The sequence below is a fragment of the Sceloporus occidentalis genome, unplaced genomic scaffold, assembly GCF_023333645.1.
Source record: "Sceloporus occidentalis isolate IW3139 unplaced genomic scaffold, rSceOcc1.0.p SCAF_1, whole genome shotgun sequence".
Lineage (NCBI taxonomy): Eukaryota > Metazoa > Chordata > Lepidosauria > Squamata > Phrynosomatidae > Sceloporus > Sceloporus occidentalis.
Window position 1 is genome coordinate 277,027,728 of NW_028316981.1, and position 26,280 is coordinate 277,054,007.

General features: G+C 39.8%; 1 protein-coding gene across 5 annotated transcripts in view; it reads right to left on the bottom strand.

The window, feature by feature from the left end:
* Positions 1-28: 28 nt before the first annotated feature.
* Positions 29-26,280, bottom strand: part of FAM169A (family with sequence similarity 169 member A) — a 41,056-nt gene continuing 14,804 nt past the window's right edge. For 4 of the 5 annotated variants that reach the window (XM_089494252.1, XM_089494234.1, XM_089494240.1 and 1 more), the window contains exons 2-13: positions 18,595-18,731; positions 17,935-18,034; positions 16,059-16,144; positions 13,178-13,349; positions 10,517-10,696; positions 10,013-10,141; positions 9,470-9,585; positions 7,637-7,685; positions 6,747-6,870; positions 5,958-6,123; positions 4,807-5,022; positions 29-3,760 (exon numbers count right to left, since the gene is read on the bottom strand). In XM_089494252.1, the coding sequence (XP_089350378.1) occupies positions 3,260-3,760; positions 4,807-5,022; positions 5,958-6,123; positions 6,747-6,870; positions 7,637-7,685; positions 9,470-9,585; positions 10,013-10,141; positions 10,517-10,696; positions 13,178-13,349; positions 16,059-16,144; positions 17,935-18,034; positions 18,595-18,729 (1,974 nt within the window). In that variant the 5' untranslated portion in view covers positions 18,730-18,731 and the 3' untranslated portion in view covers positions 29-3,259. Of the gene's footprint in view, positions 3,761-4,806; positions 5,023-5,957; positions 6,124-6,746; positions 6,871-7,636; positions 7,686-9,469; positions 9,586-10,012; positions 10,142-10,516; positions 10,697-13,177; positions 13,350-16,058; positions 16,145-17,934; positions 18,035-18,594; positions 18,732-23,833; positions 23,915-26,280 lie in introns of those variants that run through there. The other variant, XM_089494246.1, reaches the window with a different exon arrangement.

The window sequence follows — 26,280 nt, forward strand, 5'->3', positions numbered from 1 at the left end:
AAAGCAGTCAGAAAATTACAAAGTAACTTTAATTGTTCAAACACACAATACACACTATAAAGGGACAAACTGGAAAATACTGAACAGAACACTAGTGTAAGACAGCATCATATCAAGCTGTTAACAGTACAAATCCACAGAGCATCTCATGCCTCACTTGTGGCAATTCCCTTTAACTAGAGATTCAGCCCTGTAACAATGAAAAATGAGTGTGGACCTGAAGTCTGAATACTGTATATGTTGTTTATGGTTGCATAACAAAATGGCAAGACTCCAGTTTTGAGAAGTCTTACAGTGACAAACGAACAAAATGCACAGAAAAGTGTGTGGAGCTAAATGTTAAAACATTTTATTAAACACAAGATGAGGTCCTATATTTTTCATGCATTTAATTTAATTAAACCTTTTGCAGATGATGTGTCCATAGGATGTAAAGCACAACTTGACATTTAGAAGGAACAGGAAGATCTGAGTAAACAGCAAGCTCCAAGAAACTACACAGTTAAGTTCACATACCTTTAGGTCCTAACCTGCACCTAGAAACAGAAGTGAATGGATAATACTGCTTTTTAATTGTAAGCAATACACTACGCACAGCATGTTTTATCACATATGTTGCAACTCATAATAAAGAATTGGTCTTTTTTTCTCCCTCTGCAGGCATAACAAGTCTTGTCTACTAACACATTAGTGCCAAACGTAAACCCTCTCCAAAACATCCATTCTGTCATGTTTTCATTTTTACAAACTTGGTCTTAGTAACAGTTGCAGTAAAATATTTTTAGTAATACAGTAGTTTTCTTACAAGTGCTTAAAGGTAACAGATACTTAAGTGAGATGCTTATAGAGAGGCTGTTAAAATGTGATCTCAGGGGGAAAAAAGTTTCGGGCTCAATCTTCCTCAGATGGGTCTTCAAGTTAACATTCAGTTTGATTCTAGGTTCTCCTGTACGCCTATTTTAAAGATACGTTTTGTAGACTAATTGTGTTCAGAGACGTGCATGGATAAATAACTGAAAAATTCTAAAGTTTCTCCAAAAGAGAACTTTTCCATGTTTACATATAAAGCAATCAACAGTGGTGCTCTTAAAGTCACAGCTTTATTATAAGAATTCCTTCAGGTTTCATAATATTACAGCAAGACCTTAGAAGTGTTGAGAAGCTGAACAGTTGGCAATTAGATATTCCATCAAGGACCATTTTAAGTTACAAAATCAAAAGAAAAATGGACTTGGGACAGAGTTTTTTGGGCTTTAAGTGTAACAAGAGTAACGTTTGACTTGGGGAAAACAATGATTCAGAACATCTAATGACTACTAATGCAGGAGCTATTATAGAATAGAGACTTGAGTCACCTCACCAAATATAGTTTTGATTTACAGAGCAAGAACTGTAAAAGTTTCATTAAATGATTACTTTATTAAAGCTTAGCCCAAAACATCTAACAACCACATCCTGCATCTATTAAAAAGACTGTACACCAGTTCTTTGTAATTTAAACCACATCACCCTTGAAAATTCCAATCATTATGCAATAGCAAAAACTGCAGACTATTTTTTTCAAGGTGTCCAGTTTACAAAAAAGCAAAAAACGTTAGTACTATGAGACGTAAACTGTTAATCAGATCTAGAAATGGTGATAGTACATGTGAGTATGTTTTCTTACAAACACACACTTCTGCAAATACACTCCTAACCCACAATATACAAAATGTACATTGGTAGAAAAAAGCACAACATCCTGAAAATGCAGGCTTAACTCAACACTTGTATACACCTCAAATTCAAAACTTATGGCATGCTCTAAAAAAAAAGCACTTTCTTCAAGACAAAAAGTTTTTTAAAAGCAATTAACTGAGTTCTTAGAAAATACCCAGAAAGTTTGTACAACCAGAAAGCCAAAATAGACCAATTCTTAGATTAAAATCAAAACACTTCAAAGCTATGCAAGTGAAGCTTTTTATTAATATATACTAAAAAAGAAGTTGTTTCTAATTTAAGACAGTGGCCTAAATCCAACAAGGATATCCACTGATAGAAATGCTTCCATCAGTAGAATCAGAAGAGGAAATTATATCCCTTTCACACTGTAGCTGCCTCTACACCCTAAAAACCTGTTCTAGGAGGCTGGATAACCCTTTGGAACTGGATTTCCAGTGGCAGGAGGTTCTGTTGTATTGGATCTAGGCTATTATTTGTAAACCTTGCCAACTGTACTACTTATAAAAAGGTGGAATCATATAAATATTATGATTCTTATCAGTGTCTATGCTACTATTCTAATTTATACTCATTCTATTTATTAGGATCTTTATTTGTGAAAGAAAACCAGTCTTTATTCACAGGTGAAATAAGCTGAGGACTCCAATATGAACCAAAAATCTAGGATTAGCTGATCTATACCTGGGAACGTGTAACACTTGATTTAATCAACTGGGATACTGTGTCCATGAAGAATTAAAAATGAGGAGAAAGATGAGCACAGCTAAACACAAATAGTGTCATATGTTTTCTATTTTTGTTATTGCTGAAGAGTAATTTACTACAAAATAATGATAGAGTCTTTAAATATAACTATAGTTACAACATCTGTTCTGCCCAAACTTGGGAAGTTACCAAGACTTAATCCAACGTGTAATTAACCCTTACACACCATGCAGAGCAAGCTAATGGCAGACTGGGTTCCCTTCCACTCCCAATGGAGGGAGAGGCATTTCTGTGCCCTCCAGATCTGGGTGTACAGCATCCATAATCCTGAGCAATGGCTGGGTTGATGGGAGCTGTAATCCAAAATAAATATCTGTAGGACACAAGATTGCTTATCCATGTCTCAAGCTTCCTTCCTGGGGACTAACGAAGCATATGACATGTATTAGACAATGAATATCTATTTGACTCACTTTTAAGGAAATAGTTATTCCATGTAACAGTTTGCAAACTTAGCCAAATCAGATAGTAATAATTACAATGCACTATGACATCTGCTTGGTCATTCAACACTTCCAATATCGCTGATGCAAAGTCACTGTGCTAAAATAGATATTTTCACATTTTGTAAAGCAATATCGATCATGTACCTCCATATCTGACTTTTGTCTCCTTGGATAATGGGTGAATGCACAGTATGTATAGCCAAGTAATGAAAATAGGGTTTGATACCAGTGTCTGAATACATGAATGTCCTGGTGTTCCATTCAGCTTGTTCTTTAAAAAAGAAAAAGGAACACAGACATTGTTTTCAGTGACAACAGCTCTCCTTTCAAATTAGCTTCCCTTTTTTCTTGGGTGGTCCTTTATATCCTTTGGCCTTTCTTCGTAGGGTCCTCCTGTCCACTATGGGCACCTCAATTTCCACTTCCTCTGAACTGCTATCAGCAGCTTTCTCTGATGCTGGTTCAGCTGACTCTTCAGACTGTTCATCCAGTTGGTTCTTTTGCCCATCTGAATGCTGCTGGTATGAGATGTCCTCCAGTTCAACCATCACTAAAGCCCCCTGACCCAAAGCAACAGGGGCTTCCGGGGAGTCAGACCCTCCCTCCTCACTTTGCTCTTCCAAGGAAGAAGTTGTGTTGGGAGACACATTCTCAGAAATGCCATCTTCTGGTGCCATAGTTGCTACAGAGTTTGAAAAGCCATTATTGGAAGGTTCTTCCTTCTCTGCTCCTGAAATGGGATCAGCATTTTGAACAAGTCCTTTTTTCCTCTGTGTTGCTTGTTGCTCCTCTTCCATTAGCACTTCTGTATCTGCCATGCTCTCAGCCTGAAGAATAGGAAAACAAACAATTGCTAACAGTGTAGTACATGCAACTGAGTCCCAAAACAGACGGGCCAAGTAGAGCAGCTTCCAGATGCTTTTGAGGCATGGCATTTTGATGACACATACCCGTGATGTAGCCAGAAGCTGCTCCTGCTGATGGCTCATTTGGGATTGCAGCAGCGACCCGCATCAGAAGCAGGCCACCCGGTCGCCACAGCCCTGGGATAATCAGGGCCTGAGCAACTTCTGATCACTCCTTTTGGCCTGTCTGCATCACTCCTGAGACTATGTTACTTTGTAGATGCCTTTCATTTCATTTTTTTTCTTTAGAGAGATGTAGTCCAAAATATAAGGACAACACTGATTTGTCCTACAAGATATATCAATACAAATGATAGCCAAGCTGATGGAAACCTGAGGCTAAGGTGATGATAAGCCTAATGCTGATAAGGCCTGGTTTAGAGTCTTAAAGACTAAAGCCAATTTCTAAAAACTGAGCCTACAAAGATGATGTAAAACCTGAGTAAGAGTTCAACCAGTACACTTTTCTAAAATACAGAAATCACCAATGTGCTAGGGGAAAGAAACGGGTAGCTTTCAACTTCTATGACAAAATACAGTGGAAACAAATACCAATGTGTGTTTTATATGTAATGGTTAAATGCACCAAGGCTTAGTTCAGAATGGTGAACTTAGTATAATGAGTCCAGTATTTTTCCCATGACGTTTTAAAATTGAAGTTCTAATAGCATTTTGCTAGTTTCTAATAGCATTTTTACATTAGCAGTTGCACCTTTGATTGCACAGTGGTGATGAGGGAAGACAGACAAAACTCGCAAGGTCTGAGCGACCTATTTCTCCAAAACTATACTTGCCTCAGATGTACAGCAACCATGGCCTTTCCTGCCTACTGCCAACAACTCTGCTGGCTTAGTTACACCAGCAAAGAGCAGCAACAGGATTCTGCTAATCAAAGCCATGTTAAGAAATTATTGTGCCAACAAAGTAGAGCATAACATTTTAAAACACTGTGTCATTATTTTCCTCACCTTATCAGAAACATTGTCTTCACTGTCTTCAGTGGATTTTACTGAGGAATCCAGGATTATTGGGACAAGGAGAGTTAAAGTTGCTTCCTCTGAACTTTCTGATGGGAGCTTTGAATCTCCATCCATAACTTCACTAGCTGTTTGTCCTTCAGTTACTATTGACACCTTGATGGCATTTTCCATTAGCTCTCCATTGACTGGCTCAACATCAGTTTCCTAAAATGGCATGTACATATTAAAATGATGCATAGAATATTGTTCAATAGAGCCAAGAGCTGTAAATATGGGAGCTTATCACACAACACTGTTATACTGCAATTGCACTATGTTAGTCCTGTTTCTGCCTGGAGCTTATTGTACAACATTACAGCTCTCCTTGTTCTGTACCGTTGTTGTTTGGAAAACTGATTATTTTCCCCATTGAAATAATCTGTTCATGACTCCCTATCCCACTATGGTTTAGTAACCAGTTTGGATGCAAATATTCTAATTTGTTGAGATATTGGGAACACAGCAACATGGTGTAGTTATGTTTTCATTGCTCCTTCCATGTTTTATCAATTATTTAGATCAGTGACTCCCAAACTTTAGTCCTCCAAGTATTTTGGACTTGAGATCCCAGAAGCCCCAGCCAATGTGGCCAACAGTCTGGAATTCTGGGATCTGAAGTCAAAAACATCTGGAGAATCACTATTTTAGATTATGGGGTTGAGGGAATTCTTATCAAATTTGCGGATGATACAAAACTGGGTGTGGTAGCTAACAAACTGGAAGATAGGAACAGAATTCAAAAAGACCTTGATAAACTAGAAAATTGGGAAAAAATTAATAAAATGAAATTCAAGAGACAAATCACAATCATTGTCTCCTCCATCTTCTCCCCGCTCCCTACCTCCTCCTTCCAGTATGTGGAAGGCACACCAAGCTTTCTAGAGGATTCCAAGGATAATCTCTCTAACTGAAGATCCCTGAGTATGAAGCACGGAGACCACTAAAAGGAACTCTCCTATATTTTTGTGTTTAGGTGGTGGCAGGGCCTATCTCCTTTCAAAAAAACCGATGATGATGTGAGCCTGTCTGAGAGCTGAAAGTGAGATAGCATTATAGTAGACACCATCTAGTGAGTGCTGCTAATATAAATCTGAGTATACCTCTTTATCATCTTGCTTCTCAGATGGAGCACAGAACTGTGATGTTTCTTGGGCAGGTTGTTTTTGATTTTCTACCAGTATCTCCTGCTCACTTTCAGCCACATTTTCCTCCATTTCATCCACCAACTCTTCTGAACTTTCAGATACACGTGCAACAGGTTCCAATCTGTGTAGGGGCAAGAACAACTACTGATATTAAAAGTTCAATAAAAACTATGTAATATTGAAATTCATATTATTGGTGTTGCATATTAATTGAATAAGTGAACACAAAGCAGCACCATAATTGGGCAACAGATATCAATTATTATAATGTACAGACTATAGGTTAGTCATGCTCTAACTCCATTCACCATTTTAGAGTGTATTGCTTCTCACACTCCCCCAGAATCCACAAACCACACTTGATGCAGACAAGACTAGGCTGCACATATAAGAAAAACATTGGCCTGTTACAGACAGCCAAAATAAAGCTGCTTCGAGTCACAGTGGAGGTATGGTGTTTCAATGATGCATGCGTCCTAAGAGTCCAGAAGCCACACCAAAGCCACGCTCTGCTGGATGAAGACTTTCCTTTCAACATGGACTGGTAATTTGAGAAATTTCAAGGTTTCACTCCATATTTTGGTGATATTTAAATTTTAGTGATAATCTGATTTTTAAATAAATTTTGTGGGTTTCATTATTTAAATTGGTTTGTTCTACCCAAATAATGACCAGTAATAAAAAAAATAATGAAAATATCTTCAGAGACACTATACCTTTGGCACTACTAAAAATACATCATACCTGTTTTCTGCTGTTTGAGAAATGTTTCCTTCTTCACCTTCAGACATTTCAGATTCTTGCATCTTTTTCCCCAATTTTGGACGTTTCAGATTATTGCTTCGTGATCGAGTTATGGCATCAATTTCTGGAGGAGGGAGACAAAAACCACAAGCTTAGCTTGTAGTCTGATAAATACTGTAATAAAACTTGAGAAATTCCAAGCACCCAATTGCTCTAAAATTATGCTAGCGATGCCTAGAAATTAAAGCCTAAATCGAACAGTTAGTCCCAACGAGAGTACATCCACAGAAACAATGGAACTATACATGCTGACTCACCAAGTTCCATTGGTTTGATAGATTTATTCTAGCTGGGACTAACAACTGGATTTAATCCTAGAAGTATTTACAGCTATACGTAGGCATATAAAACACTGTGCTTAATACACTCCTTTCTAATATTCTGTTATAGACATAGGTTCCTTCTTCTTTGGCATCAGCAGAAACACAGATTGCTAATAGGTCTTTATAAGTTTTGTGTGAAGCAACATAAAAAATGCAGACTCCATGTCTGCAGTTGTCCTTACAGCGCTGTGGAAAAAAGACAACAGGCAGGTAACATATCACCAATATAGTCTGTGTTCCTTAAACTACCTTTGGCCCTTATAAGTGTATTATTGAGGAGGACAACTGTAATAACCCCAGTTTGGTATGTATCATGTCTGTACCGAAGCATTCACGATTAAAGTTAAGCACAGCAAGATTATAAAGCAATAATGCCAATTCTGATGTCAGCAGTAGCTTAAAAACATCTAGAGAACTACATTCTTCTTCCCCCTTCCTAATAAGAGGATGAAGAAAACAGGCTGTAGGATTTAACAGCAAAGATTCAGTTGAATGGATTGATCATACCTTCAGAAGTGCCTTCACATACATCTAACCCATCTTTATTTTTGTCAACCTGGAAGAGAAAGCCACCAAACAGACATGGAGTCAATGTGATGTTAAATAACAACAGGTACTTTTCATCCATTCATATTACAATCCATCCTGATTTTCACTAGGTTTTATAACTGTATTCACCGTTTATGTGAAATACCGTGTACATGAATGAGAACATGGAAAAAAATCAAGGTTCATACTTCCTCCATTCACATCTTTCTTTCTTCAATTCATACCATATCACATTGTAGTATATCATTTTCTTGATGGCAGCAATGAGTAATTTTAACAATTTTCTCCCCCATGCAGTTTTTGAAGGCTATTAACCATTTGGGACTTATTCTATGCAAAACTCACAAGTGGTTGTTTTGCATAGAAAACATCATTTTCTATGCAGGAAACAAAATATATTGTGGAAAATAATATGTTAATGCAGAAATAGTAATTTGTGCACAGAAAATGCTGTTTTCTATGCAAATCAACTATGTGTGAATTTTACCCAGACTAAATTCCCCCATCACAGTATTTTTGGTATTATTAGTATGCTTTGGAAACACACACACACCAACTACATGACAGTTTTCTCGCTCCTTCCCTTCTGATACGCTCATATCATCCTGCTCAAGTTAGTACCTACATAGTTAGCCTGCAACCTCACTGACTCCTCTCCAACTCTTTGCCAGCTGCATCCCTAGATTTCAAAGCCCCCTCCTCAATAATCAGCCAGGATGTTCAATCCATTGTCTAACTGTTCTGTTAAATTTGACCCCTAGACATGAGATTTGATTTGAAAGTATCTTGCAAGAACTTGAGACTTGGAGTAAAAGACATGAATATATCATTGGTTACAGACTAGGGTTAAGTAAAATATGGACACCTTGTCCCAGGCTCAATACAACGTGTTGGTTATTACCTATAAAGCCCTACATGGCTTGGGCCCGAGTTACTTGAGGGAGCGCCTCTCCCCACACAATCCGCCCTGCACTCTCAGAACAACAGGGAAATATTTTTTTAGAGTGCCCTAGGGTGAGACTGACAACAACTCACCAAAGGACATTTATGTTGACAGCTCCGACCCTCTGGAATAAACTTCCAGACGAAATCCAGCTCTGTTGGATGCCTTTAAGAAGGCCTTGAAGACTCATTTATTTTGGTTGGCATACCCTCCTGACCCCTTGTAGAATGCTATTCCCTGATGGAAAGTTCATTTTAGGATCCGACTGATAGATTCTGTGACTGATAGATTTTATCTTGCTGTTTGTATGTAGATTTTAAAAATTTTTATTGAATTGAATGACTATTTATGATTATTGTGTTACATTGTTGTATACTTCTGCATATTTTTTGAGAAACCGCTTTGATCTGCTGGAAAAGCAGTATAAAAATAAAGTTTTTATTATTATTTATTATTTTCCCTAAACAGGGTGATTTTTTACTACTACCCCCCCAAACAATACAAAACTAGTACAAAATGAAATGGTTTTGCCTCTCTTACCCTCTAACACATATGCATGCACGCACACACGTACATCTGAAAATAAGCCAAGCCGCAAACCAAGAGTGATTCTTTATTCCTGTGCAGTCCTACCAGTGGCTGCAGAGGCAAACATGGTCATAACCTTGGCTGGGTTGCCCACCCCTGTAATAGAAGATACCACCCAAAGGGTGAGAGAATAAACTCGAGAAAAAAATATTTTTAATACAACGGCCCCCAGAAGTTTAAAAGTGGCATGCAACTTTTAAAAAAAAAAAAAAAAGCACAGCATTCTAAAATAACACAGTACTAGCAGCTTGTGTACCTACACTTTGATGTGTTTCACTGGGTTCAGCTGTTTGCCGATCTGCTAAACTGTGGTCCACGGCAGTCTGCAGAAATCCATCCTCCTTCTGGGAAATATGACTTTCTTTCAGTGAGCCCTCTGTTTATTACGAAGTTCAGAAGAGTTAATACTTTTTAAAAAACATTTCTACAATCAGCAATCATACTGGCCTGAATATACCTGACTATATCTGTTTTCAAAAGCTAAGCCAGGTAGGACCTCATTAGTACTTGCATGAAGGACCACCAGGAAAAAAATAGAGCTTTCCCAACAGGAAAGGAGTTCTCATACACAAGCCATTTCACACGCTAACATGCTACTTTCTCTCCAAGCTTTCTTGATTTCAACAGCCTAATTCATAGCCAGGATGGTGTAGCAGTTTGAATTTAATTCAGCAGCCTAATTCAGGAGCAAAGTGAGGCCTCTTGTTGCTTATCTTAGACAACTGGAAATCAGAAATCTTGATCGTTTCACTGTAAATCATATGGAGATCAGCGAAAAATTCTGATCTGCTGAGCCATCATACCTTTGTATTTTAAAGTTTCTCTCTGCAATATGCTAGCTATAGGTGTTCTCTGGTGCCAATGACCTATTCCTTCCACTTCCCACAGAAGGTCATGATCCCCAGGGTACCTTTCAAAGTATTTCTGGCAAGCTGGAAAAAATATGAAGCAAAAAAGAAACAAGTTCAGCATGTGTATAACATCGATACAAGGAAAAGAGGCTTATTCAAGAGACAGCTATCTTTTGTTTTCTTTCCTCTTTTGTTTTCCAAAACATACTTCATGCCTTTATCCAAAAGGCACATATTTTAAATTTAGAGAGAATCTAAGAAACTGGTGAAAGAAATTCCTTCCTATAAAAGTTGCACAGACATTTACTATTTTGTGTAAGAAATATCACATGTGTGTGTATATTCACTCTTACCTTTCTTTTATTGCTACCATTACAAATGATATAGGTATGATATAGATATAGTATGATATATAGAATGATATAGATATAGCAGCTCTGGTGCCACTATACATACCAGCATGCATGGAAGATGTGAGTGGGAACCGGAGGCCCAATGCATCTTCTGTGAAAGAATCTACAAAATCTTCCAGCATCAGTAGCCCAAAGTCTTTTTCTCGATGTTTCTTTCTCACAAACATTGTGTCCAGGACTGGAAGCTGGTAGCTCTGGGTAAGAAAGGCACTACATATGCTTCCTGCAATTATAACAGCAGCTCTGATTAGCATTCCTGGAAGGATTTATACTTATGTGCCAATGGTGTTTCCTAAAAGAAGACTAAACATATCATTTACTTTGCTGTTCATGTATTTCAAAACCATTATTATAGTTTCTACAATTATGGACTGGATCACTCAAGATTTTAAAACGTATAAAATAAATCTAATTGTTAGTTCTAACTAGAGTCAATTCATCAAGCCAACAGGATTTATATAAAAGTGATCTAACATGCCTTTCACTGCTACCAAGGCAATAGTGCTTTAGTTTACTCATTCTTTTCCTTTGCCTTTTGGGTTCAAATTAGATATAAATTCTGCATTAGTTAACCCTGGCAAGAATCAACTTTCCCCTTTTTACTCCTCCCATAAGCATCCTGGCCTAAATCCAACTACTAGTCCCAACTAAAGCAGACCAACTAAATCTGTCACTGAACGTATGCCAACACTTATGTCAACAGTTTCATTTAGCAGGTCTACTCTAGTTAGGGACTAATAACTGGATACAAGCTCCAGGGACCTATGTGGGCCACATCACCAAAACCACATGAATCCAGAATGATGGGTGTAAAATAACATGGTTGGGAGGAGGGCTGGATGTGCCTTGTTTTAAAGAAAAAATATTCCTAGAGCAGAGATGAGGAACTGTAGCAGGAGTGGGGAGCAATATTCTGCCCCTTGAGTCTGCCAGGACCTGCACAGACTGCCAAAAAACAAGAAAAAACACAGAATGGCCAGAATCCCACTTCTGATTTAGAAAAATGATTATATCTTTAATGTTAAACAATGCTATATTGAAAGAGTGAGTTGCTGCTCCTAGAGATTTCCACTTTTTTGGGGGGAGGCAGAAAAAGGATGGTGGTTCAAGTAGCCTAGAAGGTTTAAAGCCCACAGACACACCTTTGGGCCACACGTTGCCACCACTGCTTCAGAACATCTCAGGTGGCAGATATAGTGTAAGTAAAGATGGCAAACTTTGAACAGATGGTATGCAAAATGACCTACATCTATACTCATGTAAAAGTTAAAAAAATACTACAAAATTGACCCTAAAAGCTGGGTCGACTTATACATAAATCAATACGGTAACAAGATGGCAGGGAGAGTGATTGTTCATTCCCCAAGCCTCTTTCCAGCCCAATTGCCTCTGGAGGGGGCAGCCAGGCTGGGAAGACACAGGAGTTCACTCCCCAAACCTCTTTCCAGCCTGTTTACCACCGAAGGGGGCAGCCGGGCTGGGAAGACGTAAGAAGAGGGGGCAGAACATCCTTTATATCCATGGTCACATGCCCTTAACTTACTCTTAACTTACCCACAGGTCATATAAAAATCCAGAATTTTGGCCCCAAAACCTACCCTTGACTTATACACGAGGTCAACCTATACACGATTATATACAGTACTATGGTGCCTTATCTTCACCAGACCCAGTTTTTTATGGCAACAAACGAAACAGAACACATTCTTGCTTGCATTTTAAATTTCCTGGAGATAATTTTGTAAAAATCACCAAAGAGAGGGTATAATTTAAAAACAGATTTAAAATCCCCAACATACATTTACTTTGAAATGCATCCTCATTCAAAAAGACCAGGATATCAACTTCCCTTCCATCCCACTTTGCCACCTGCTTGCTGCTTTCCCTCAAGAATTGGCAAGTAAAAGCAAAGAAGAGGTCCATATGGCCAAATATCAAGTTTCCAACTGTCATCAGGGCCCTATAATTTGTTGCTCCTGGCAACCCATTTCCTAAGAAATTAATTCCAAGTCCAAAGCGAGAACTGTGACAAATTCACTATAGTCTCTATTATATGCCTGCAAGTGCTCTAAATACTACTGTTGTTGTTGTTTTTTTAAAAAAAACTTCTCCAGCACCACAGCTCAAATGAGTTTATTTTCTTTCTGCGAGCTTTCTCTGCTGTCCAGCTCTTGCAACTGTACATGGTGACAGGGAATACAATGGCTTAGACAATTCTAATTTTAGTGCTCAGTTGTATAGCTTTACACTTTAGGATCCTGTCTAGTTCCTTCATGGCTGTCTTTCCCATTCCTAGTCTTATTTCTTGTTTGCAGTCTCTGTTCTGATCCCTGTTTGATCACAGGTACATGAAATCTTTAATTATTTCAATTTCCTCATTACCTAGGTTGAATTTCTGTAGATCCTCTGTGGACATTATTTTTATTTTGTTCATGTTCAGCAGTAAGCCTGCTTTTGCACTTTCTCTCTTGACCTTCCTTAGTAATTGTCCCAGGACTATGAAGTTTTCCACTGGTATATTGTGTCTTTTTAGAGAATTGCAAACTGCCTTGAGTCCCAAATTGGGGAAAATATGTGATATAAATAATTACAATTCACCATCATGGCTATAGTTTTTGTCCAGTGATCTAAAAAGATGGATTTGTTTCTGTCTGTCTTGCATCAAAATGACTATTTGTAGTTTTATTTTAAAGCATGGTCTTACCTGGGAGCTTAACAGAATAAAAGCCAATCGCCTCTCCTTTCTTCCATAGAATCTTTGCATAATCATGGCTACCATGACAAAGGAAGGGAAATTCATTTTTTTCAATCTCTTGTTTGCGATAAATTATTCTGTTTAGCACGTAAAGAACCACTCTCTCCCCAATAGACTTTACCTATATAAAACACAAAAGAGAATATGACCAAATTAATCAAACACAGAAGATATACATCGTAGTACATGTAACATTAAACATTACAACATTCTAGAGAAACACTATGAACTGATTTGAAGTGGTTTAATCCTTCTAACTTTTGTTTTGGGAAAGGAGTGCTCTAAGCAGCTCCTTTTTTGCGGCGTCGTAAAGGCTGCAATGCAACCCTATGATGCCACTTCTGCTGATAGGCGTCTGCACGCTGCGCCACACACGATAGTAGGGCTGGGTGCATCTGGATGGCCAGCCCTATCTATCCCTAATTTTGGCCCCAGGGCTCCACAAAGCACCCATCTACACCGGCCCTATATCTCTCGATATGAACCTGCCAGTTTCACGATCCACAGGTGAGGACTTTCTCTTGGTGCTGCTACCATCATGGGCTTGCTTGGTGCGGATATATAAGATTAAGAGAAAGAGCCTTCTCAGTGGCTGCTCCCATGCTCTGTGCTAGGCTGGTCCCCTCCCTGCTCTCCTTTCACCAACAAAGACCTTTTTTTATTTACACAAATATTTCATGTATATTGCTCAGGAGAGGTTTCTAAGGGGTGCTTTGTTTTTTAACTTTTGTATACCTTTTAAATTATTGAATACTGTTTGAATGTGATAATTTTTAATTATTTTTTTATTTTTAATTGATTCTTTTTGTGAGCTGCCTTGAGTCCAACTCCAGGTGAAAGGGAGCCTAACCTATACATTATTAAAGACATACTAGTTGTTGATGGCTGTAACCCAGAGTAAAGCCAAAAGCACCAGAATCAAACAACAATTCTCCTAGATAGATTGTCTCCATCCTTTCTGTCTAATTTGGTCAAATCCTTACAGGATGTCACTGGACTCCAATACAAAAAAGACTAAAGCCTGCATCCTCTATTCCTATGAATCTCATCCCCAAAACTAATGTTCAGTATCCAAAAACAAGCATTTAGGAGCTGAATCAAGAACAAGATAAATAAAATAAATAAATAAATAAATTTTTTTATTTCTATCCCTCTTTTTGCCAGGCAATCAAAGCGGCTTACAACAGGTTAAAATACAGCCATATATACATAATGCCCCCCTTAAAACAAGATTAAAAAATGTAAGATTAAAAACTACATATTAAAACCGACTAAGCTAAATAAAAATCATCATGGGCAGAGTTCACTGGATGGGAAGTCTTATTTGTGGCCGAGCATTTATTCCGGGAAGGCTTGCCGGAAGAGATCCGTCTTAATGGCCTTTTTAAAGCTCTCTAGATTGGTGATTTGACGGATCTCGTCTGATAGGCCATTCCATAAGTTGGGAGCGGCTGCAGAGATTGTCCTCTGGGAGGTCGCCGTCAACCTGGTCTTTAAGGGCTGTAATAAATTCCTCCCAGAGGACCTGAGGGTACGGGGCGGATTGTATGGAAGCAGGCGATCCCTTAGATAGGTTGGGCCCAAGCCATGTAAGGCTTTAAAGGTGATAGCCAACACCCTGTACTTAATAATGTGGTTGCACATGCATGCGCACACACGCACACATGCAAAACCTTAAACTGTAAGAAGGAAGATTTATTTTTCAAGGGTAGAGAATTAGGAATAGAATATATAGGAACCATTGTGGAATATATACAGTCCTCCCTCTGAATTCACAGGAGATCCCCCTGCGAATTTGGAAATCCGCAGATATTCAAGACCTATAAGCTTGAGTGACTGTGCGCACCATTAACTTTAATGGAGGTCACCCCTCCACAAATAATCAAAACCACGGATTTCAAGTCCATGAAAACGGAGGGGTGACTGCATGTCAAACAGAGATAAGGAAGCCAATTAGCCTTAATCTAAATACACACAAGAAGCACCACACAAAGCCAGGACCTCAGGACCAACATGACAAGACATAGACCAGTGAAGACAAAATAGAGTTCTGAGAATAAGGATCTAATTCAATTTTACTGCAAAACCTAACCATAGTTTCAAATGGGCTCAGTTAACCAACAGAAACCATAAAGATCCAAACCATAAAGGTACCGGCAAATATAAAGGTTCCCACCGGCATGATGTAGTGGTTTGAGTGTTGGACTACAGCCCTGGAGATCAGAATTTGATTCCCTGCTCAAGCGTAAAAACCCACTTGGTAACCTTGGGCAAGTCACACACTCTCAGCCTCTGAGGATGGCAATGGCAAGGCCCCTCTGATGAAACTTGCCAAGTAAACCCTATGATACTTCACTTCTGTTGCTGTTGTTATATGCCCTCAAGTCAACCTCAACTCATGGGGACCCTGTGGATGAGCAAAAATGACTTGGAGGCACACAAGAACAACCAGAACTCAGATGAAGTCATAATTTGTATAATGAGCATTTCATTGATTAACCTTGAGAAACACAAAATAAGATATAGCACAAATGACAGAAATACACCAAGGAGGAAGATGACCTCACTGCATCAGTGAAATCATCAGTAGGCCATCTTGAATTTGAATTGTTTATATGCTTTTTAGTAGAGTCAACTGCTTGCTGATATATTTGTAGCATGAACACAGATCAAACAAACAGCCCACATGAACACAGACACAATTCTATTACAAGTAAATCTGAGCTATTCACATTCTGAATACATTTCACATCCCCTCTATTGAAGTTAATTGATCTACAAAGTCTAAAAACAGCACTCAAATGTATTTAAATGTAACAACAACACGTACCCGTAGAAGTCCTTCTCTAGAAGGAGCAGATGTTCTCAAAATATCATCTATGGTCCACCACTGATCAGCAAGGAATAGAGCAACAGCTTGAATGAGAAAAAAAGATTATGAAATGGGGGAGGGGGTTAGGGTTTTTTTTAATTTTAATTTTCTTGATGTCAAAAGCAAGAGAAACAAGTAAGCACTCTTTGTGACTAATATAAGTGTTACTTTATGCAAAACTGCAGAATCAATTTTGGCCAGAGTATGCCGTCACAAATTAAATTACTTTCTTAAGAAGCAGTGAGGCAGTCAATGTTCCTTAAGCAGAAGCCAGATTTTAGTGACCACCCATAGCTCAAATTTCCACATTAATCCTTTTTTAAAACTAGTAATTAATTCTACATGGAACACACAAAAGAAGTCTTACACATAAAATATACCAAAGTTAATGACAATAAAAACTGCATTTTACATAAAGCCACACCTCCTCCACCTCAAAAAACAAATTACAGGCATAATCAATTTGTCTAATATTTTTAAAATGGCCAATAACTTCCCCTAAAATGTTTGAAAAAGAATCATCTATTATTCTAGTACTCAAAAAGTGATAATGTTGGGGCCAGGTAGGCATCTGTGGGGTGAATGTTCAAAATGTGTGAGGGGACACAACGGAAAATACCCTTTCCCTACTCACCACCCTCATAAACTCATGAAGGTACTTGGGAAAGCATGGACCAGAAACAGTCAGCTGGGGAGCAATGTGGGGTGAGGGGAAGCTGATTGGCCTTCCCAACTGCACTGCAATTGTGACCTAGTTTGGAGACAAGAACAAACTATGGTATCTTGTTATCCTGCCCGGAGTTCACATATTGCCCCTCTCCACATCCCCACCCTTGCTATGCACAAAGGAAACAAGTTTAAAGCTTCAATTCTTTCTAAACTACACCTTTCCACTTCATCTAAACCTGGGAATAGGACACTATGGTTCACAACACCCAGGAACTAAAACTTTAGATCTACTCCTCTCATATAAGTAAGGGGAATGTATAAGCACAAGACTCATGTTTATTACAATCAATGATGGTTTGCTGTTATAGCTAAACCAGACCACTGTCTTGTTCCCATTAATAGTGGAAGACTCCTCCACTTTCCAGAATTTGGGGAAAAGACATGGCAGTACTGTATCATCCAGCTGCCAAGGAAAACAGCCATATAATAAATGGGAAATTATATCACCCATAGCAGCTCACAAAGCCACCCATGCAATAGTGGACCAGTACATTGCTACTCAAAGTGGTAGACTGCACACTAGTGTCAGTTCCTGAGTTTTCAGGAGAGAAAGAAATAATTGTAGATATTGACAGCCAGTATGTGTAGTGGTTTGAGCACTGGACTACGACTCTGGAGACCAGGGTCTGAATCCACACTCAACCATGAAAATCCAGAGGGTGAACTTGGACAATTCACACTCTCTCAAGCTCAGAGGAAGGCAAGGGTAAACCCTTCTGAACAAATCTTGCTAAGAAAGCCCCTTAGGGCTGCCATGAAGTCAGAAATGACTTAAAGACACACAACAACAATGGACACAGTTATGGTATCTATCCCAGGCACACGAAAAAAAACTAATTTTCAGTTCCTCACATCAGAGAGCTTGGGAAGTACTGGACTAGTAATCTTTTGCCCAGTGAATCCAAAATTATAGCTCAGACTAGGAAAAGCTTTCTCCTAGCCACTGATCTTTGTGAACTCAATTTAGTTTCATTCCCATCTATCATGATTCTTAAAGCCCAATGATTTCAGATCTTCGGGTTAAGGGCCAGAAACAATACAAGCAGAGAAAAATAACAACTTGGAACAAAACACGACAACACTGAAATTAAGATGTAAGCAAAACCTGCAAGTGAATCCTCTGGTGCAAACAACGCAAGGACTTTGTGCCTCTCCTCTCCACCATAAATGGGAACGAAGCCTACCGTTGATAAACAAATTGGAATCTGGGAGGGGGGAAAATTTCAATGCCATCTTTTAGTTGTTGCTGATGCAGTTATAAATTGCTAGCACAGAACACATTTAAATATGCAACAAAGAGACAATACACTCATTTATCTAACTAGAGTATTCAAAGGTAAAACACACACAACAGGCCTTCCTTTTGTTTTACTGTATACGAACTTATCAATTAATCAAGGACTGTAGGTTGGATCTAGGAATGAAGGCTTAACTGTTTATTGCTGTGACAGAAACAAAAGAACTCTTATGTGCAGTTTTTTTTTCTCCCTAGGAAGTGTAACCTGAGATTGTTAACATTACTTTTCTGGACTACAATTCGCAGAATCTTACAGCCAACATAGCCAGTGCCCATGCTTGCTGGAAAATAGGGAGAGCTGCAGGGGAAAAAAGTAACTTTTTCAAGCTCAGTATATACCCTCCCTATCAACAGCATGCAGGAAAGTAAAAGGCTTTGGGGAAGAGAAATTCATATTAAACTGTATACGTTGCATTGTGAACAGGAACATAAAAGAGAAAAGACCCCAATTTCATTGCCAAGTCTTACTTTGACATTACTGCCAAGAGACAGGAAAGCTGGATTTTCTGGATCCCCACACCTAAGATCAGAAAGATAATCTTCTCCAGAACTCTCCAGATCTTCATGACTGTAGTTATCCAGGAGGTCCACAGGGAAGGCCATCCCTTTGGGGGGAAATCACACATAGGGTTACTGCTGCAGGCACACAAATTATTATTTTTAAAAGCACACCTTCAGGAGTATCTGTTCAGTGGAGAACTGAGAAAATGTCTGAATATATTACTTATTTATTGATTTCTTAGTTCCAATTATATGCTGCCATTCTCCCAATGAGATCAAGGCAGTATACATGCCTTGTCTCCTCCGCACTTCATTGTAATAACACCATCCTTTAAGATAGGTCAGGCAGAATACAAGCAACACATGCCTACCCAGTGAATTTCAAGGATTATTGCAGACCAGAACCCAAACCTCCCAGATCCCAACACAACACTCTGACCACTACACCACACTGTATTGTTTACATATCCCCAACAAAAACAAGCATTCCTCATACTTTTCCTTAGGACTGGAACGGGGCTTTGGTGTGGCTTCCGGCCTCTTAGAGCGCATGCATCATTTAAACAGTATACCTCCAAAGTAGGGTTGCCATAATTCTGGACCTCCAAACTGGGACAAATGTAGGACAAAAGTAGGACAAAAATTTCAAATGTAGGACACATTTTTTAAAAATGGGGGACACACAAAAAAATGATGATTTTTTTTAAAAATGTTAATATAAATGCATGTTTCTTAGGCATGATCAAAATGGAGGACATTTTGGCATTGTTCCAGACAGATGGCAGAAATGTACTTCCCTTTCTGGCTAACCTCCCCCCCCCCATTCCAAACAGCATATTTGGGCATTGAAGAGGAGGAAGAGTGGAAAAGGCAGAGGAGGAGGAAGAGGAGAAGAAGAAGAGGAGGAGGAAGAAGGGGAGGAAGAGGAGGAGGAGAAGAAGAGATGGAGAAGAAGAGGAGGAAGAAGAAGATGAAGAAGAGGAGGAAAAGGAGGAAGAGGAAGAAGGGGAGGAAGAAGGGGAGGAGGAGAAGAAGAGATGGAGAAGAAGAGGAGGAGAAAGAAGATGAAGAAGAGGAGGAAAAGGAGGAAGAGGAAGAAGGGGAGGAAGAAGGGGAGGAAGAGGAGGAGGAGAAGAAGAGATGGAGAAGAAGAGGAGGAGGAAGAAGATGAAGAAGAGGAGGAAAAGGAGGAAGAAGGAAGAGGAAGAAGGGGAGGAAGAAGAGGAGGAGGAGGAGGAAGAAGGAAGAGGAAGAAGGGGAGGAAGAAGAGGAGGAGGAGGAGAGGAGGAAGAAGAAGAGGAGGAAAAAGATGAAGAAGAAGGGGAGGAAGAGGAGGAGAAAGAAGAAGAAGAGGAGGAGGAAGAAAAGGAGGCAGAAGAAGAGGAGGAGGAGAAAGAGGAAAGGCTCTTTCCCCTGCCTGGCTGCCTCCGTCGCCAACGGAGGAAGCCAGGCAAGGGAATGGGGCCTCGCTGAAGCCAAGCCCCAAAGCCCTGCCTGGCTGCCTCCGTCGCCGTTTTGCCCCCACCCCCGGGATTCCCCCCCCCCCCCAGAGACGGAGGCAGCCAGGCAGAGGTTTGGGGCTTGGCTTCAGCCGTCCTCCAAGCCCCAGCCAAGCCTGGAGGACTCCGCGATCGCGGAGGAGCCCCCAGGGCATGGCTAGGGCTTGGCTTCAGCCGTCCTCCAAGCCCCAGCCAAGCCTGGAGGACTCCGCGATCGTGGAGGAGCCCCCAGGGCATGGCTAGGGCTTGGCTTCAGCCGTCCTCCAAGCCCCTGCCAAGCCTGGAGGACTCCGCGATCGCGGAGGAGCTCCCAGGGCATGGCAGGGGCTTGGAAGACAGCCGTCCTCCAAGCCCCAGCCAAGCCTGCAGGACTTGCTGGGGGGGGGGAGTCCCGGGGGCGGGGCCAAACCGGGGCGGGACCGTGCGGACCCGCCCCAAATCGGGAAAGTCCCGCCCCCAGGCGGGATATGGGAAGCCTACTCCAAAGCGACTCGAAGCAGCTTTATTTTGGCCTGACAGTTCGTGCCCTTTCTTTTCCAGCTGCTTTTAAAAGCTCCAGTTTTTCTCTCCTCTTCCCACTTTTCCCCCTTTGCCTTTAGGTTATACCAGTTGCTGCAAAGTGAGTTCAAAGTACAAAAGTAGTCTAAACTCGGTTAATGGGGGAGGGGGATTGGAAAGGAGTCAGCATAATCCTGACCTTCCCTGTGTGTGTGTGTCTTCAAGTTGCTTGTTATGAATTTCATAGGGTTTTCTTAGGCAGGCAATACTCAGGTGTTGCCAGTTCCTTCCTGTGAAATATAGCCTATAGCTGCAGCACTTGGTATTTGGTCTCAGCTAGTTACTAACCAGAACTAACCCTGCTTAGCTTCCAAGATCAGACAGAATCTGATCACTTTAGAGAAAAGCAAAATGGTGCAGCATCTTTATGTTCCTCATTATTACTATCTTTTGCCATCTTGATTACACGCGTCTTACAAGCTTGGTCACACGTGTTTCACTTTTCATCTATGAAATGTTGGATGGGTATGACGCATGTGCATACACCCAGTCATTTTGATGCTTTAGAAGCCCCACGCATAAAGCGGCAGGAAAGCCTTCCTATGTAGGTGGAGCTTTGTTATCAGAAAGTAGTATTAAATTCATGCACAGCTGAAGCCAGTAAGCTAGGATGGTTGGACGCTGCTGGAGACAAGAATAAGGGTTCCCATTCTGACAGCAAAATGCTAAACAGTAGGATTATAAATTAAACAAAAACCTGTGAGCTAGTAATTGAGAGCTGTAGCACTGCAATGCTACAGCTCAGATCGGAATAATTACCAACTAACCATTGCCAACTTTCCCCCACTTTTTTATTTTCATGGAGGGGGGGCACGGTCTTTTCTAATACAAATATTTGATGAATTAAAACATATGCATACAAGCTAGCATCTATACACTTTTGCACAAGGCATTCCATGGGAACAATCCTAAATAAATGTATTGAAAGAGAAAAAATGCTGGTGACGGAATAAAAAAAAGATGAAGCAAGATTCTCTTGTGTTTTGCTGTAAACACACTAACACAGCTGACACTCTGGAATTTTCAGACCAGTTTCATCAAAAGGATTCAAACCCTGGTCTCCAGAGTCACAGTCCAATGCTCACACTACTACACCATGGTGTGTCTCTCTGATATACAAGGCAAAATCAAACATCACTCAAGCAGACTTCCAATCTACACACACACACAAATACACGCACACTGCCCTGGTTTGCTTTCTAACCCTCTGGAGCAGATTCTGAGTGCATGAGGGTGGGGGAAACCATTCTACCAGTGGAAAAAATTCTAACTGGGTAACCCCCATGATCTTGAACATTGCCTAGTAAATTAGGAGAGGATATACAGATAAATACAATTTTTTTCCATTTCCAATCTCTTCAGCTATTTCTAAAGTGTGGAAAAGGGAAGTTTAATTTAATTTATTTATTTAATATTTGGAAATAAGGCCCTACAAAGTGAAACTAAGGTTAGAGTTTCAATTTAAGTGCTTTCGTCTTTGAAGATTCAGCAAAATATAATTGCATGTTATAGCTCTAACCATTTACTGCAAAGTTAGTACTGTTAAAGAGGTACTAACATGTAATCCAGGGGTAGGCAACCTTTTTGAGCCGGGGGCCGGGTTGCTGTCCCTCAGACAACTGGGGGTCCGGAGGCAAAAAAATAAATAATTAAATAATTTTTAAAATAAATAAATAAATAAACCGGGGCAAATGTAGGACAAAATTTTCAAATGGAGGACACTTTTTTTAAAAAAAATGGCGGACACGTTAAAAAATGTGTTGATTTTTTTAAAAAATGTTAATATAAATGCATGTTTCTGAGGCTTTTATAGACAATTGCCCCCCTTGCCCCCTCACGCGAGAGGCCACAAGGCCCCGGCGGCAATCGGCAGCAGGACTGGGCTGGGGCCGGTCCCAAGGCCTCGCTGGGCCAGATTCAGCCCACGGGCCGTAGGTTGCCTACCCCTGATGTAATCTATGGGCAAATATGTTGGCTGTGGTCATAGCGTGTGGAAACATTTCCTTCACCAAAAGTTAGAGTTGGTTTTAAGAGTTGGCTGGGAAAAGGTTCAGATATATTAAGAACAACAACAACATGTAACCAAATCCCTACTAACTGTTACTATCTGGGAATGGGGTCTCGAAGTCATGTTAAATATTTCCATGAAAACATGTAACAAAAATGAAAGCATGCAGATGATTCTAAATATATATATATTTAGGGCTAGGGATTTTTAAGGAAGGGACTAATGAACTGATCAGCCTTGCAATGTTTTCATGTAAACTTCTGATGCAGCTGCATTTGAATACTGTCTGACTGTATCCCTAGTTGCCTCATCTCAAAGCAGGAGGGGAGATATGGCACTATAAAAAGGCAGAAATGAGCAGCTATAATTATCAAAGTGTTGAAGACAGATCCACCTTCTTATGAGCTTAAACAAGGTTGCATATAGGACAGCAAGCAGACTGTTTCTTAACTGTTAGACGATCCTTCATAGAGTGGGCCCTTGGTACTCGCTGGGGTTTGGTTCCAGGACTGCCCCCGATGGATATCAAAATCTTTGGCTGCTCAAGTCCCATTATATACAATGGGGTACTAAAATTGTGTCCCTTATCTAGGTTTGCTTTTTGGAATTTTAAAAAAAATATTTTTAACCCATGGATGGATGCAGAATCTGTGGATATGGAGGGCCAACAATATGTAAAACACATGTAACAAGACTCCAAAAATTTGAAGGGGACGAAAAATATGCAAGACTAATGATGCCCCAACCCCACCTCTAGGTAAAGTCTCCTAACTACTCACTGGGTTAGAAGAATTTCTTGCAATAACTTAGCTTGCAAATAAATGTCATTTCTCAAATTACATAGTACTACATCTGGATCTGAGCAAGTTCCCCAAGTTGTAAGCAAGGATATGAGGGCTGAGGGAAATGATTCACAGGTCTCAGTCTATGTACAAAAGGTAACAGCTAGCAGTCTACCAAAATCTATCCCCACACATGATCAGCTGAAATGGCGAAAATTTGTTCTTTGGTCAAACAATTATCACTGTAGCTTAAAGTTCCATGAATTATCACAATACAGAGCTTCCAAGCTCTGGTACACATACACAATACAAATCAGAACTGCCTCGTTTAAACAGCCATAAATATACTTTTACTATACCTCAGCAGCTGGCAAAGCACACAACTATTTCTCCCATCCTGAGATGCAGATAGAAAATTCAATGGTTGTCTTTGCAGCAATATGAGTGACAAATAAAATTGCCAAGAGTGATCCAGATCCTATGCAGTCCCATTTCCATAAAGACAATTAAGGCAGGATTGAGGAGGAAATCAATTGTACTACATAGCACTGAAAGCCAGTGATTGGACAAAGCTCTGGAAGAAGATTAGCAGCTTCATGCTATTTATCATGCTTACACCCAGCTCCTCTTCCAAAAAGCTTAGATCAGTTTTGTTCCCAAAATGTTCTACAGCCAGTCAATGCCAATCCTGCTTAGCAGAAATCTAACTGTAGTATGCCTCTCAAAACCACCCTTGAGATCTCGCTAATAACACCTCATTAAAGCAATGGTGTAGCTGAGGAATTGCCTAAAGATCTCACTACAAACCTATTAACCCTTATACACTAGAAAGGAATATTTGAGTCACCCAGAGCCACATTTTGTTGCATATTCCACACAGAAATGGAACTACAGTGGAATTATTCTTCAGGACTGTCACCTGCAGCCACAAAATATATTCCCTCAAATTTCAGGCATTTGCATGTATAAGTTGCTGTTTTATTTGTCAAAAAGCTAGGACAAAAAATGATGTGTCGTTTTTTGCCATTTAGGTATTTTTTTATCCCAAACCATCTGATATATTGGAACAAAAACTGTCTCGTCTTATTTTTCAGTGACCTATGATGCAGCAAAGCAGAAGGGAAATGCACTGATTGTCAGTAGACTGGCCTCATTTAGAGGAAACTGAAATTTCTTGCTTAGGAGGGGATTCACTGGCATGCTCTCTGGGATGAGGAAATGCCCTACAAGTCATACAATACAGGAGTGAGGTTGAAAAAACTGAAGGCATGTAGGTTAAAGCATACCTGAGAAATCCAATCAATTATTATAAAGTGAAGTCAAAGGCTTTCATGGCCGGCATCCATAGTTTTTTGTGGGTTTTTCGTGCTATGTGGCCATGTTCTAGAAGAGTTTCTTCCTGATGTTTCGCCAGCATCTGTGGCTGGCATCTTCAGATGAAACGTCAGGAAGAAACTCTTCTAGAACATGGCCACATAGCACGAAAAACCCACAAAAACTAATTATTATGAAGTTTAAAAAAGAGGGAGGGACCAATATAAACCAAGTAGAATGGAAGTTTACATCTTGCTTACACAACAATGAGATATGCAAACTACCCGCCATGGCAACAGCAAAAGCCTCTAGGACCTAGGAGCTGAGGCCATCATTCCTGGCATTTTTAGAATAAAGTAGAACTGAAGCAGAAAATATGCAGCAACGGCTGCTTACCTGCACTCTAGCTTTTTAAATTACTAAAACATTCAGGAAGGGCAGGGATGATGTCAGTATGAATCCCTTTTGTCTCTGTGTACACAATGCCCCCAAACCTATTCCCACTTCAAGAACACAGGTGAAAGATCTTCCTTACCTGCTAGTTATTCTGTAGAACAGAAAAAATATTTTAAAAAAATACTGCAAACTTAAGAAAGCAAAACTGTGGATCTGGTCCAAAAATGACTGATATTTACTCCATACTGGCAAGGACTGATTTGGGCAATCCTAAACAGGTATGCATTTCTGATGACAACTTCCTTTTGAAGCAATGTAATAAGCCTTGGACATTAGCATAAATTTCTACACAAAAAAAAAAAATCAAGAGTTTTCTCATTCATGCTACAAGAGGATGAAGTGGAGGGAAAATATATACATAGAATTTGGAAATTTAACTCTTCCAATAACATCCATTAGACATGCCAGATGTGGGATTCTGGAAAACTGTTTCCAAGCTCTCTGTATATACATGCACACAAATCTCCATACAGCTGCGGTTATACTTGCATGTTTGTATAAAAATACACATACATATTTGGTAAGAAAAGAGAAAATATTAAGAAAGGTGAATAAAACAGATGTAGCTGCTCCTGCTGGAGAGAAGAGCCTTGTATTATCTGTGGTCGCATTCAGAAATTTCAGATAGAAGTGGATCTGGCAGCACCATTTCCTTTTAGGAAGCCTAAGAGTCTGTTTCTTCCTTCCTCTTTAAGCCTCCATGCATTGCATGACAGTAAAACTGTCAGGTCATATCTTTGTCAGGCACTCCGGACTGTGCTCTGTTCATGAAATCACCACCCGATTGGCCAGGGAATATTATGGCAGACCGAACAAATGTGCCATTGCCTTAAGCTATCTAAATTGTTATGGTCATTCATGCAACATCAAAATTAAAAAGCTGAAAAAAGGGGAGAATTTTCTTTTAAAAAATTGAATTAGGAGATGTACGTCAGTTCTGTACACGCATTTCATTACACCATTGAAAAAAAAACCCAGAATACACAAGCTTACATAATGGCATTAAAAGGTTCTTTGTACTAAGACCCAGAAGACC